The sequence below is a fragment of the Leucopleurus acutus genome (assembly GCF_964270905.1).
Source record: "Leucopleurus acutus genome assembly, chromosome: 2".
Lineage (NCBI taxonomy): Eukaryota > Metazoa > Chordata > Mammalia > Artiodactyla > Delphinidae > Leucopleurus > Leucopleurus acutus.
The window spans coordinates 89,549,425-89,564,332 of record NC_139143.1 but is presented as its reverse complement, the minus strand read 5'-3'; the positions used below and the strand labels follow the sequence as shown (position 1 = coordinate 89,564,332).

The window sequence follows — 14,908 nt, the reverse complement described above, 5'->3', positions numbered from 1 at the left end:
GGCAGTGTCATGTTTTAGCAATTTCATAGGCTTGCTGAATTTAGAATCAGATGTAATTTTTGAGTACTTCGCATACTATTGGAATTCTCTCTTACTGTGATTTCTAAACAATTTTTTTTCTTCATTCTGTGGTTCATTTGCACTTGGAAGAAGGATAGCTTTAGGCTGACAGCTCTTGGTAATGTTAATGTTTTAGTCTGTAGGGCTCTTAGCTTGATATTCCTTGACCTTTGGATGTCCACGGATGGACTTCCGAATATCTGTGACCCTCTTCCCTCAAACAAAAATCTATGTGAAATTTGTGTATGTTTATGTAAATATGTATATTCTGAGAAGATCTGTCACATTTTCTCAGATCATCAAAGATTTTGCGTGAATGAAAGGTGTTATAGACCTTAGGGTTTAGCTGGAGTTAGGTGTGTGGTGTTGTGTCCAGTAGCCATTTTGATGGGTTCTTCATTAGTAGGCTAGGGTTTATCTTTTTTTTTATCTAAGGAGAAAATGTAACCTCTCTTGCAATGTCTTTCAATTGGTAATGCCAATATGAATCTTTCCCTCTAGAATATGGTAGATCTTTCACCTAAGAAGGTTTTAAAATTAATGAGGTCATCATTTTTTCACCTTGTTATGAAACAATAGTCCTTAGACTGTGGAAAGTTATTGGAGCTGGTATAATGAATAATGTTTTGTTTGTGTTCTTGATGTGGTCAGTTTTTAGCACATTCTGATGAATGTGCTGTCGTTGAAGAGGTTTGATCAGAGAGATCACTTAATGGAAGTTATCAGTGGCTATAAGGACAGGTTTCTAAGTCATTAGGGAGGAAAATCACCTCCTGGAACAAATTATTTCAGCTTTTTTTTTTTTTTAAAATGTATTTATTTATTTTTGGCTGTGTTGGGTCTTCATTGCTGCACATGGGCTTTCTCTAGTTGTGGCCAGCAGCGGCTACTCTTCATTGTGGTGGCTTGTCTTGTTGAGGAGCACGGGCTCTAGGCACGCGGGCTTCAGTAGTTGTGGCTTGCGGGCTCTAGAGCGCAGGCTCAGTAATTGTGGCGCATGGGCTTAGTTGCTCTGCAGCATGTGGGATCTCTCTGAACCAGGGCTCGAACCCATGTCCCCTGCATTAGCAGGCGGATTCTTAACCACTGAGCTACCTGGCAAGCCCTATTTCAGCTTTTATTTTCCCATTTTTATAAAACAGATTGAAGACTCAGAAGAACCAGAGCCCAAGAAAGTCAAAGGGTCTTCCCCTGGAATACAGGACACACATGAAGCAGAGGATGGTACCCTTGAGATGGATGAAGCTCCTGAGGATGTAATTCATTTTTGTTTCTTACCTTCAGTTGAGTTGAATGGTGGGAAAGTATTCATTTTAGGGAAGATCTTTGTCACCTGCATTTCTTGGGATCATGTCTTTTCAGGGGTCAACAGAACTATCAACCTTCATCTTTTCTCTTGCTTCCTCTGCAGCGCATCCTTACATGTAGAAAAGCTGGTTCCATAATGCGGGAAGGAAGGGACAGAGTTGTGAACCTTGCAGTCGACCGGACAGGCAGGATTCTTGCTTGCCATGTGAGTACCAGGCTTAGAAGAAAATAACAAGGACTTGGCTCTTCCTTTAGAGACTTGTTCTTCTTTCGTATTCAGTGTGGAGGTGAATTTTTCTTTGGTCCTGTTAAGATTTCCTTATATGGTATTGTGTGGACCTGTATTCCCTAACTTCTGTTAGCCCAACAACAGTAATTGCTCTTATTCTTCTTATTATTAGCAAACATTTATTAAATCCCTGCCTTTCTAAACAATTTAAAGTATTAACTTCTTTTTTCTGTTTTTTTTTTAAACATCTTTATTGGAGTATAATTGCTTTACATTGTTCTGTTAGTTGCTGCTGTATAACAAAGTGAATCAGCTATGCGTATACATATATCCCCATATCTCCTCCCTCTTGCGTCTCCCTCCCACCCTCCCTATCCCATCCCTCTAGGTGGAAACAAAGCACCGAGCTGATCTCCCTGTGCTACGCGGCTGCTTCCCACTAGCTATCTCTTTTATATTTGGTAGTGTATATATGTCCATGCCACTCTCGCACTTTGTCCCAGCTTACCCTTTCCCTCTCCATGTCCTAAAGTCCATTCTCTATGTCTGCGTCTTTATTCCTGTCCTGCCCTTAGGTTTTTCAGAACCAATTTTTTTTTTAAGATTCCATATATATGTGTTAGCATATGGTATTTGTTTTTCTCTTTCTGACTTACGTCACCCTGTAAAAAGCATTAACTTCTTATTTAGTCTCAGAGTAACATTGTAGAAAGTGGTGAATTCCCACTTTACAGATGAGACAGCAATCCCAACGAGATTAAGTTGTCCATGGTAATACAACTAGTAAGGGAAGAAAGAGAAATGTTCTTACAGAGAAAAAGCTAAATTACAAATTGCCTCTCCTGGACTCACATCAACCTTTTGCCTTTCTAGGGGACTGATTCTGTGCTAGAAGTGTTTTGTATCCTTTCCAAGGAGGAAATTCAGAAGAAAATAGACAAGAAGATGAAGAAAGCTAAAAAGAAAGCAAAGTGTGTTTTCTTTATATTTACTACTAGTCAACAAGTATCGTGGGTGGGCCACGTAGTACTGAAGGAAAAACTATGGCTTCTTTAAAGGAGTATTTACTCTGTTTTCAATTACCATTAAATGCTAGGGAAGATTTTATGGAGTGCTGGTAGTCCAAGTTTTTAATTTCTAAATACAGCTTCATAACTATCATATTCCTAGGTCTTGCACTCAGAGCCACACAGAACGAGAAAGGCAGTACAGATATTCAGACATGGCTTCTAAATGATTTAATTCTGAGAGGCTAGCAGTGTGTCTTCGGTGACAACAGCCAATACAGAAGGAATCCAGGTGGCATAGTACTGACCTTTGGGACTGTGAGAAGGAAGACTGGTTGGACAGTTACATAATTGGAGTTTGGGGGCAGTATAACCTTACAATAAATAGGTCATTATAGCCATAGAAATCAGTTTCTCAGTGGTTGAAATTTATCAAGTCTCAAAGAAATAAAAAGTCACCAGTTTTTAAAATTTTTTATTTGCCAAAGCAAATCTTTTGAGACCTCTGGGTTTTTTTGGCATGGTTGGGTTATAAGTGCAGAGTAATGGGTTTTCTAAAAAGTCCTGAAGTTAGAGAAGTTTACCAGAAACACTTCAGTGGGATAGTTTGAACTATAAAGACTTGTCCCCAGAAATTTTATGGGCTTTTGCATTCAGAATCCGTTTATTGAGGGTACCCATAGGATGGAATAACACTTCATATTAATTGCGTTGTGGTTCACAAAGCGTTTTTACGTACACTACATTGTTTAATTCTCATGGTAATCCGTGTGGTTAAGTGACTCTTCCGGGTTCAATAAAGGTTGTTGGTCTCAGACCAGAGCTTGACTCAAGTAATAGCAAAGCTTCTTCTAGAAAAGTGATAGCATGATAGTCTTTTTTTTTTTCTCCTCTAGATTAAATTCTTGCAAAGAGGAGGAGGAAGACCTTGAAGTCAATGTTGAAATGACTCTGCAAGATGAAATCCAACGGGTGACTAATATCAAAACTTCTGCCAAAATCAAGTGAGTGAAAATGTAGTAGCTGAGGTATCTGAGAGAAGTATCTGAAGTGTTGCTACAAAATTGTATCGGCTTTTCCCACTATTTGTAAGCAGTCTCTGCAAATTACGTATCTGGAGATGGTAATCGTGGCCTCAGCTCCTGCCTCTCACCATGGGCCCACTTACTCATCATCTCATATTTGTTTTCTTATGATAGCTTTTTAGCTTTTTACTTACAGTTCTTTGCTGCCAGTTAAAAAGAAAAATGTATACCCCACATTCCAAAAGGATTTGCGGTCACTTATAAAAAAGAATACATGCACAGAAACAAGTCAGAGCCAGTATCTGAGCTCAGGTTTCTTGGACTTAAAAGCCTATACTAGACGACTGTCCAATACTCAGAGCACTCTTATTTGTAAAATCCTTTATACTTGTTCAAACTTTGTATAGATGGAGGGCATTGCAATGCTTTTCTCCTAGAAAAAAATTAACCTTGTGAGCTAAGATGGTTGCTGGAACATTTATGAATATTTTCTCATGCAGATCCTTTGACTTGATTCATACTCCTCAAGGAGAGTTAAAGGCTGTCTTCCTTCTGCAAAACAACTTGGTGGAATTATATTCACTGAATCCATCCATGTCAGCTCCTCAGACTGTCAGGACAAACAGAATTACCATCGGGGGTCATCGCAGTGATGTGCGGACTTTGTCATTCAGCTCAGACAATATCGCTGTCCTTTCAGCAGCAGCTGATTCCGTTAAGATATGGAACAGGTTTGTGAAATGATGCTTTCTGCTTTATCCAATAGTGTTTTCTTCCCTTTGAGTTAGTTTTTAATACTCTTGATGGTTAGTTATTCTTAGGGCCCTAAATACAGTTCCCTCAAAATGTATCTTCAGTGCATTTTGACTGTAGGCCTGTGGAGTTTAGAGTAGGAAAAATTGCCTTTTTAGATTTGGTATAAAAAATGTAAGTTTATTCCATGTCTGAAGCTTATTGCTGTACTTGGCTAGAGAAAAACACAAGCATACTTCCTACTCTAAATTCAAATAGGCTCTTAGTGCTTTACAGTAATTTTACCATGATTTCTCATTCCTCACTTTCCTAGATGACTATTTCACATGTTCTTACCTCTCCTCACACCTCACACCTGTAGCCCCTTTAAGCTGATGACCTTGCCTCCTAGTTCACTGAAGAAATGGAATCATCTAGAAAATGTTCGTATGTTCCCACCTTAGCTGCATCTGTATCCACATAATCTTTCTTCCTATGACTGTTGGTGCTCCTAACCAAAAGGTAATCACAAGCTATATTTCTCCTTCTAGCAATTTTCCTCCCTCTCTTGCATCATTAATCTTCCCTCTCTGTTGGGTTGTTCGCATCAGCATACAGATACACTGTAATATCTCCCATCTTGAAGGAAATAATCCTGTTTCATCCTTATCTCTCTGTCCAGTTATCTCCCCCCATCCTCTGACTCCTTTTCTCCATCAGACCTTTATCCCCACCATTTCACCAAAACAGCTCTTGTCATCTCATCAGTGGTGTTCATGTTTCAAAATCCAGTGACCAATAAGCTTCGTTTGACACTGTCTTTGAATTGATAACTTTTCTCCTCTTTGAAACAGTTTGAATTTCATTACTTCCTCTTTCTCTGCTGGCTGTTTTTTTTCCTCAGTCTTGGCTAGACCCTTTTTATTTTGCTGACTTCTAACTGTTGGAATACTTCAGGGCAGAGTCTTTGAAAGTTTTCTCTGTCTACACTCACTTTCTGTGATCTCGAGTCAGGTGGCTTTCTATAAGCTGATGACACTTAAATTTCTATCTCTAGCCATAGCCTCTCCCTGAACTTCAGACTCATATGTCCAAAGCTTTTGTTTGTATCTCCCTTGGATGTCTAATTAGGCATCTCAGATTTTTATATGTCCAAACCATACTTGTGATCTTCATTTCTTCAATAGTCTCCCCACCCTCTGTTCCTACAGACTTCCCCATATTAGTAAATAATTACTTTCTGTGGTTTTTCTAGCCCAAATCCTTGTAGCCATTCTTGATTCTCTCATGTCCAGTGCATTAGCAAATCCTATCAGCTCTACCTTCAAAACTTCCCTGGTGGTCCAGTGGTTAAGAATACACCTGCCAATGCAGAGGACATGGGTTCGATCCCTGGTCCGGGAAGATCCCACATGCCATGGGGCAACTAAGTCCGTGTGCCACAACTACTGAGCCTGCGCTCTAGAGCCTGTGAGCCGCAACTACTGAGCTTGAGTGCCACAACTACTGAAGCCCGCGCACTCTAGAGCCTGTGCACTGCAACTCCTGAGCCCACACGCTGCAACTACTGAAGCCCACCTGCCTAGAGCCCGTGCTCTGCAACGAGGAGCCACTGCAATGAGAAGCCCGCACACCGCAATGAAGAGTAGCCCATGCTCACCACAACTAGAGAAAGCCAAGACGCAGCAATGAAGACCCAGTGCAGCCAAAAATAAATTAAAAAAAAAAAAAATGAGTGTTTAAAAAAAGAAAACTCACCTGGAATTCAACCACATCTCATCACCTGCGCTGCCATGACCTGGTTCAAACCACCAACATCTCTTATCTGGATTGTAATAGCTTTCTGACCAGTCTTCCATGCTTCCTTACTTGCCCCTCTGTGGTCTATACTCAACACAGTGGCCAGTGTAATCTTTTTATAATGGAAGTTCTATCACTTCCAGGAGCTCCATCTCACAAAGACTAACTACAAGCCACAGTCCTTACAGACATTGTCTCTTACCACTCTCCCCTTCTCCAGTGGAGCCACCCTGGCCTTTTCGTTATCCCTTACAGGCGACAGGAGCATGCCTGTGTCATGGCTGTTGTGCTCCCTTTCTGCGTGGAACCATATTCCCCTTTTGGCTAAGGCTTTCTCCCTCTCTTCTCATCACATGGCCATCCTGCTATCCCCTTCCCACCCTTGTACTCTTGGTCCCCTTCCCCAGGTGCTGCTAGCACCTGATACCCCAATATTTGTCTCATTTCCAGAGGATGTTAAGCTTTATGAGATTTGGGGCCTCTTCTGTTTAATTCATTGTTATATCTCCAGCACCTAGAACGGTACCTGGCATTCAGTAAATGTTGAAGGAAGTGGGCATTTGATATCTGTTTGTTGCATGGATGAATGTTTATGGTCCAGTAAAATGAACTGTACTTGTAAGGATACAGTATGCTAATTCGACTTGCAGTCCTCTGGCCTCACTTCTTTGTGGTGGCAGTTTGTTGAGCCCAGCAGATGCTTTTCTCAGCTGTTTCGTAGAATCTGTTCCTTAGGATTGGGAGCCACTATGAAAGAAAAAGTTAGGTGCCGCTTACTAATTTCTCCCTTCACTGTAATAAGCCAGGGTTATTCAGACTTTATCCTTTCTCATATTGATCATTCTGTGTGGCTAAGTTTGTATGAAATGTACATGCTGACCTCTCAGATGGAGAAGCAGGTTCTCTTAACATACAAGTTCTTTATTCCTTCTTTCTCACAGGTCTACACTGCAGTGTATTCGCACGATGACCTGCGAATATGCACTTTGCTCATTCTTTGTACCTGGTGATCGGCAGGTGGTCATAGGAACAAAGGTAAACAGGCTTTTCCATGGATTTGGGGGACTTTTTCTACTCAGTATTCTTAAAGTTGTTTGAGAAATATGCTTCCTATTTTAGCATATGGGAAATGTATTAGGGCCAAATAGTATGAGAGGGTGTTAGTTCATTGCCCTTTTTTATGAGGTTTTTATTTTTATTTAATTAATTTATTTTGGGCTGCATTGGGTTTTCGTTGCTGTGCACAGGCTTTCTCTAGTTGCGGCGCGAACGGGGGCCAATCTTCGTCACGGTGCGTGGGCTTCTCATTGCAGTGGCTTCTCTCGGGCTCTAGATACACGGGCTTCAGTAGTTGTGGCTCACAGCCTCCTGAGTGCAGGCTCAGTAGTTGTGGCTCACGGGCTCCTGAGCGCAGGCTCAGTAGTTGTGGCTCACGGGCTCCTGAGCGCAGGCTAAGTAAGTAGTTGTGGTTTGCGGGCTCTAGAGGGCAGGCTCAGTAGTTGTGGCGCATGGGCTTAGTTGCTCCGTGGCATGTGGGATCTTCCCGGACCAGGGATCGAACCCTTGTCCCCTGCATCAGCAGGTGGATTCTTAACCACTGCACCACCAGGGAAGCACGAGGTTTTTATTTTTAAGTTTTGTTTTCTGTGTGTGTTTTTTTTTTAAACCAAATCTTATGTCAAATTACGAAGAAAATTAAAATCATGACCTTGAGATAACTGTCACTAACATTTTGGAGATCAGCCTTTCATGCATCTTTTTATGAGCACACGTGTAATTGTGTTTTGAGAAGACTGATGATAAAAGACATTAAGTACCAGCATCATGCGTGGCAGATAGAAGCATTTGGTAAAGACAGCCTGACTGATGAAGTCCTCAGCTGCTAATCAGATTGGGAGATAACCATGAGGGAATAAGCGGACATGGATTTGGATTCAGGTTCTTCCCCTTACGAAATGGGTAATTTGGAGAAAGTCATATAACTTCTCTTAGTGTGTTTCATTATCTACACAATGGAATGGTGACACTTGCTTTTTGGCAGAGCCTTTTCTGCCAGATGGGCCTAGGTTAGAATCCCAGCTCTTCCACTTACTGGCTATAAGACCTTTTGGGCAAGTTACTCAACCCTGTGAGCCTTAGTTTTTTCATGTAAAATGATGTAAATAACCTGCCTCACAGTCTGCAAAGCATTTAGCACAGAGACTGGCTCCCAGCAAATAACTAATAAATAAGAACTAGTAGCAGAAGTAGCACGAATGGTAGTAGTAGGGGTGGTAGTGGAAATAAAGTGGAATAAGGTCTATGGAATATTTTGAAAAGTGCTTTGCAAGTATTTGTCATTATTATCCCCCTAAACTAATGCCATGTGCGCATGATTATTTTATTAGAAAAACCTATGTTATCATAATGGATATTTTTGGTCCAGCAAAAAGTGTAAAATAAGCTGGAGAGATTTTAGGGTCAGTGTCAGTGAAAGAACATTAAATTTCAGTTAAAAGTTTTCCTCAGTTTTCATTCATTCTTTTAACAAATGTCCATTCACTATCTGCTATTGGGAAAACATTTTGCACATTGCTTCAAAGACTATTTGTATGACTCAGACAGAATCCCTAGCCTAGTCTCTGTGCCGTGCTGCTAACATACATGATCTCATTTCATCCCCACAACAGCTTAGAGGGGTTGGTGATATAAACTCCATTTTTCAGATGGAAAAACAGGCTCACGGAGATGAATTTACCCACAGTCAGAGTTAGAGAGAAGCAGCCCTGGGATTCAAGTCTTCCCCTTACGTTCTTTCCACCACGTGTGCACAGGCTTGTCATAGAGCAGGCTTTGCCACTGTGTGTGTTCCGTGCTGGCACCATGACCACAGCATATACATGGTCTAAACAGGAAGCGTGGCTGATAGCTTTCTAAGCTACTGTGATTTTGTTTTTTTCAAGTTCATTGCCCTCCCTAGCATTGTAGGTAGTATTTCTCATGATCAGTGTATTCTAGAGGGGGAAATCAAGAGTTGGTTAAGCCAACTACCATAGAGGATAGTCCACTTAAAGGACTGATTAAGTTTTTTAAAGGTTTTTAAGTTCCCCATTTGCTCTTATGTTTATTCTGATATGCCTGTGGCCATGATATTTACCTTTTGAAGTTGAGGAAACCAGTGGAAGTGACAGTAGTCCTGTACTACAAGGTTGTACTGTTCCTTAGTTGTACAGTATAGCAACCCTGCCAGGATTAACCCAACATGTCCGTAGGGGATTTAACAACATTTATTCACAGAGGAAGTACAGAGCATGGACCGTGGAAGCCCGTTTCCTAAGCAGTTAGCTACATTGTTGCTGCTTGGTTATGAAACTGTGTAGGTTGTGTGTTCATTTTGTGTCTTCCAAAGACAGGAAAGCTGCAGCTTTATGACTTGGCCTCAGGAAATCTGCTGGAGACAATAGATGCACATGATGGAGCTTTATGGTCCTTGTCTCTCTCTCCAGATCAGGTAACTAAACCAGATGTTAAGATCTGGGCTTCAGTACTCTGGCTGTACTTCCCATTTCTTATATCAAGTTCTACTGCTGCCTAACAGGGATTTGTCTCAGGGTTTCTTTAAAGAAAGCCCACTTCTATCTAATGTCTAGCTTTTATATATGATGCCATATCTTGTGCCTGATAATATGAATAGCTGTCATTACGATTTGAAACCTTGTTCAGCTGCTGTTCATCATCAGCTCCATGACATCAAATTGCTTACCCTCCTGACTTTGTACCAGTGGTTTGTGATACCTCTTAAGAGGAAATACTTCCTGGGGCAACACAATGTGGAGGATAGAGTAGACTTTTGTGCTCCCCTTTTAGTCCATACATCTATGACTATATACATCTAGTGATTTTTTAGTAAATATGTGAACCTTTTCAAGTCAATAACAGTGTATTTCCCTTCAAAGGAGTCACCCTGGAGAACTGTGTACTTATTCCAGTAATGGTGCTGTTGCTCAGAACATTTTGAGATAGTTTTTGACACCACCTTAAGGGATTGTGGCCCATTTATTTGAATACTCCCAATGGTGGCAAACCTTCATTCATTGAAAGTAGATATTTTTGGAAAAAAACGGAACCTGGAATTTAGACTGGGTAATGCCATTTGGGGTCAGAAATGAAACAGCATTTAAAATTTAAATAGTAGCAACATCTAGCGTTTGTAGAGTGTTCTCTTTTCCAAAGTGTTTTCACGTCCATCATGTCATTATTGTTATTTTCACAATGATTTTATAAACTAGGTAGTCTTTACAACTGCACCAACACTGAGGGTCATTATAAGGTTATTTTCCCATGTTACAAATCTCTGAAATAGCAGAATAGACATTTGAGATGTAGTTTTCTGACTCTATAGTCCTTATAGCTTACACTTACACTAAAATGTGATAAAACCAATTGAATACTTCATAGCAAATTCTTTTGACTGTTGCCTTACCCTGCAGTGTTCATTGAGTCTTTCTTCCTGATGCTGAATGAAAGTATAACTAGAACTTTACACTAGTTATCATCTGACTACATTAGTCTCTGCTAGGAGTTCTCCAGTAGGATCTGTGGTGGCATCCCATAAAGAGCAATGAAGGGAGTTAAGGAAAAACCACATATCCTAATTCTTATCCCATGCCATTAAATAAAAATGGTCTTTTATACTATTTTGAGGTGTCTTATTAAAGTTTCTATACTAAGATATTTTTTTAACGGAAATGTCATTTGATTTTCAGCGTGGCTTTGTGACAGGTGGTGCAGATAAATCTGTCAAGTTCTGGGATTTTGAGTTGGTGAAAGATGAAAACAGTACCCAGAAGAGGTGAGTGGACATTTTTTATTTGTGTCCATTTTTGGGGAGCGAAAATTGGGAACCATTGAATGGGTTTTTGACATGTATTGATATTTCTGTTGAGCTCCAGAGGGTTTTTGGAATTTTTTTGTGCCTTCGTACTCATTTTCCTTGATGCTTTCTGTAATGCTAGGCTTTCTGTGAAGCAAACCCGAACCTTGCAACTAGATGAAGAAGTTCTGTGTGTCAGTTACTCTCCCAATCAAAAGCTGTTGGCTGTGTCTTTGCTGGACTGTACTGTGAAAGTTTTCTATGTTGATACTTTAAAGGTACAATGGTTATGCCTATGGATATTTGCTTTCTTTCTGACTGACCTTGGGTTGAGACTATAAAGAAGTGTCCTTGAGTGTTCCCAGCAGTAGTATGTTTCTAAAAATTTGTGAATCAAAACATTGCAAGTACACTAGGAAGGCTAGGGTTTTAAAAGAATCCTTTGGTTCATAAATTTTGTTTAAAGCAAGTTGTATTTCATATGTTCAGAAAATCTGTGGACAGAAAATCCTGTCGTAGCCAGTAGTTTTAAGAGCGATGCTAGGTGTCTTAGGCAGTGATTCCACACTTGGCTGTAAGTCAGGATCATTTGAGTTGCTTTTAAAAATATAGATTACTGGGCTCTATGCCCAGAGTCTCAGTGGGACTGGATTGGGCCTGGAAATATTGTTGTGAAACAAGTGCTCCAGAGACTTTTCAGCTAAGAGATCCAGAGAACGTCTCTGTTCCATATTCTGACTGAGGGAATAGGCTTCTGCAGCAGCCCTGGCTCCACTGTTTTGCAGCATTCTTGGCAAGTGCATGCAGGGGTTGTATGCTGCATATGGGTACAAGTCACCTTCAGTGGTTTGACTGTCTTCTTTGAAACTACAGACATAAAGCAATCCAGAACAGTCTTAGCATTGTATTTAAAGTTATATTTTAGGTCTACAGGTAATAAATTATACCTGTGTTTTATAGACATGAGTTATTTATATTCTTTTTTTATTTTTAAATGTTTAGTTTTTTCTCTCACTGTATGGACACAAACTGCCTGTCATATGCATGGACATCTCTTATGTAAGTAAAATTTAAATAGTGTCTCAGTAACAAGTTGTCTTTTCTAAAATGCTATCTTAGTTCTTGGCTTGATAGCTTCATTTTAGTATTTTTCAGTTTGTTGTATAACTGACTATCCTAAAAAAAAATCATACCTTATATAGATTTCTTTAATGCTTTTAGGATATTTTCACAGATACCTGAATTAATCCTCATAACCAACTCCCTGTTTTGGATTTCCCAAATAGTATTTTCTTGTATAAAAATAATATAATTGGTAGAACACCCTAGAATATGAAGAACTTTCAAAAAGGCAGCCCCCTTTGTTCTGAAGTATAATGTTTGTAAGGAAAATGGAACTTTGCAATATTTACGGTATTTTGCGTTATGTATACTTCTAGTCTCTTGACCAAAGTCATATTTTTTATAATGTCTAGTTATGATTAGGAGTGGCAATATATATTTAAAAACAATGTCTAGTCTGTGTAAAAGGAATTGGCCCCTGCTCTAGCTTGTCTGCACTCAGTGCATTAACAGAATGAATTGGTGTCAGAAAATATTTTCAGTTTTCTTGTTATGTTGACAGCAATTTGAACTAGGTGCTAAAACAGGAAAGGTAAGAAAATCAGTGATAGGAGACATGGCATAAAAAGGGCTAGGTCGTAAACATTCTATATAGTAGATTCTTTCCCAGGCATATTCTTCTCTTTCCCTCTTCTCTCCCCCCAAACTCTATGACAGAGATTAGAGATTCTCTCTTCTCTCTGTTGAACAAAGTAAACATAACCTCCATCAAGGCATAACACTGTCCTGTAGCAGGACCAAAACATCTAAGCCACAGAGTTCTTGCTTACTTACAAGCTTTATAAGTAGATCTGTAGGTAAAAGAGAGGATGTAGGTGCTCTTGGTAAAGAGATGAAATTAATGTTTTGGCATTAATGTTTTTGAAAGAAATGGGATACATGTTCTGGTTAGCTTTTCTCCAATTAGAGTTTCAGATAATCAAGTAATGTTTTACTTCTCTTCCTCCTAGGATGGAGTACTGATAGCAACTGGCTCTGCTGACAGGAACGTGAAGATCTGGGGTCTGGACTTTGGGGACTGCCACAAGTCTCTGTTTGCACATGATGACAGGTAGGTGTCATCTTTTCAAAGACCTCCCGTTGAGTCACCTGTAGGTATCATTTCCTGGGAGCATCTGTGTCTATTATTTAGTGTTCTCAGATAGTCAGAAATTAAAAATTCTAAAATATAGTCAGACACTCTAGAACTAGCTATTCAAAAGCTATTTATGTGTATAAGACTCTTTTTAATGATGAGGAATTTGATGACATTTGAGTACTTCTCTCACTTTTCAGTGTGATGTACCTAAAGTTTGTACCCAAGTCTCACCTCTTCTTCACTGCTGGGAAAGACCATAAGATTAAGCAGTGGGATGCAGACAAATTTGAGCACATACAAACTCTGGAGGTAACCTCTTGCCTGCTTTGCTTGCTCAATACTTAAGAACTTCTTTTAAGATCAAGTGTTGATTTCCCACTAATGTAAGCAGTTAGCGGTCTATGAATAAGGTATTCTTACTCAGGATTTTTGTTTTTTGTCCTTTCTCTCCGCAGGGGCATCACCAGGAAATATGGTGCTTGGCTGTAAGCCCCAGTGGGGACTATATTGTATCATCGTCCCATGACAAATCTCTGAGACTTTGGGAGAGAACAAGGGAGCCTCTTATTCTTGAGGAAGAAAGGGAGATGGTAAGGTGTTCAGCCTTGGTTACAAATGTGCTGGTGGGTGTCAGTATCTGACACGCTGTCTCAGCTCGAGTTTCCTGTCTAGTGCTGTCACACCTCAGTCAGTGCAAGTCCATTGAGCTCCAAAAGATGTTTCCAAGACTGCTGACACCACTTCGGCAGCCAAGCGGAGACAGAGATGCCATAAGGGGGTTGGATTGTGAAAGAAGCAGCTTCTCACTGTCTCATTTCACTTCACATAGGGGTCATGTTTTTTCTTTGAAATTAATTCATATCTATCTCTTGTCAGCAAAGGGAAGCAGAATATGAGGAGAGTGTGGCCAAAGAAGACCAACCAGTAGTAAGTAAATCTTTTGGGACCCTCAGACTGTGTCCTATAATTATCTTATTGGAATTTACTGTAATTTCAAGAATTTCTAATGGGATTAGAATTGGGACTAGATGTCAAAGTCATCCACAGCTGATACGGGAAGGAATCTGTGTAGTCCTTCTTAATCCAGCTGTATATCCTGATTTTATGGGACAAATGATTGACCAGATTTGGTATTGAATGATTTTCGTTCTGGCTTTTTTTTAAGGAGGCTTCAGGCAGTTGTTTCACTGTAAATCAAAAATCAGAAAAAAATTGAGAAATTGGGCATTCTCTTTAAACGTGTTGTAGAGCAGGGTATTCTTCTGATAATGCATGTAACACATTTAACATAGTGTCTGGCACTTACTAAGTACTCAGTTAATGGTAGCTGATAACACCATGTAACAGTCATCGTAACATAGTAATGTCTATTCTTTTCTGGATATAAGATTAATTTATTCGCTCTTTAACACCTGTCAATGAAATTGTTAAAGGATCTCTTTGTTCCTGGCAGGTTCCGGGAGAGACTCAAGGTGACAATTACTTTACTGGAAAGAAAACTATTGAAACGGTCAAAGCAGTAAGTTAATACTAGAATGCAGTATCTCATTTTTAATTTTTTTTATTTCCAAAAAGTATTTTATTAAAATCTAAAGAAAAACACAAAGGAAACAATTATAAGAAATAAAAACAGCATGAAATTGCCCTTTTTCTAGATTTGGCCCTAAAATCACCAAATAAGTGTTAAGAGCCCCT

At 39.7% G+C, this 14,908-nt stretch overlaps 1 protein-coding gene across 2 annotated transcripts in view; it reads left to right on the top strand.

The window, feature by feature from the left end:
- Positions 1-14,908, top strand: part of WDR3 (WD repeat domain 3) — a 37,515-nt gene that overhangs the window by 10,332 nt on the left and 12,275 nt on the right. For both annotated transcript variants that reach the window (XM_082833054.1, XM_082833053.1), the window contains exons 7-21: positions 1,203-1,316; positions 1,472-1,573; positions 2,471-2,568; positions 3,501-3,608; positions 4,130-4,360; positions 7,103-7,196; positions 9,550-9,651; positions 10,907-10,992; positions 11,156-11,291; positions 12,016-12,072; positions 13,086-13,186; positions 13,411-13,522; positions 13,669-13,803; positions 14,090-14,140; positions 14,667-14,732. In XM_082833054.1, the coding sequence (XP_082689180.1) occupies positions 1,203-1,316; positions 1,472-1,573; positions 2,471-2,568; positions 3,501-3,608; positions 4,130-4,360; positions 7,103-7,196; positions 9,550-9,651; positions 10,907-10,992; positions 11,156-11,291; positions 12,016-12,072; positions 13,086-13,186; positions 13,411-13,522; positions 13,669-13,803; positions 14,090-14,140; positions 14,667-14,732 (1,593 nt within the window). The remainder of the gene's footprint in view (positions 1-1,202; positions 1,317-1,471; positions 1,574-2,470; positions 2,569-3,500; positions 3,609-4,129; positions 4,361-7,102; positions 7,197-9,549; positions 9,652-10,906; positions 10,993-11,155; positions 11,292-12,015; positions 12,073-13,085; positions 13,187-13,410; positions 13,523-13,668; positions 13,804-14,089; positions 14,141-14,666; positions 14,733-14,908) is intronic.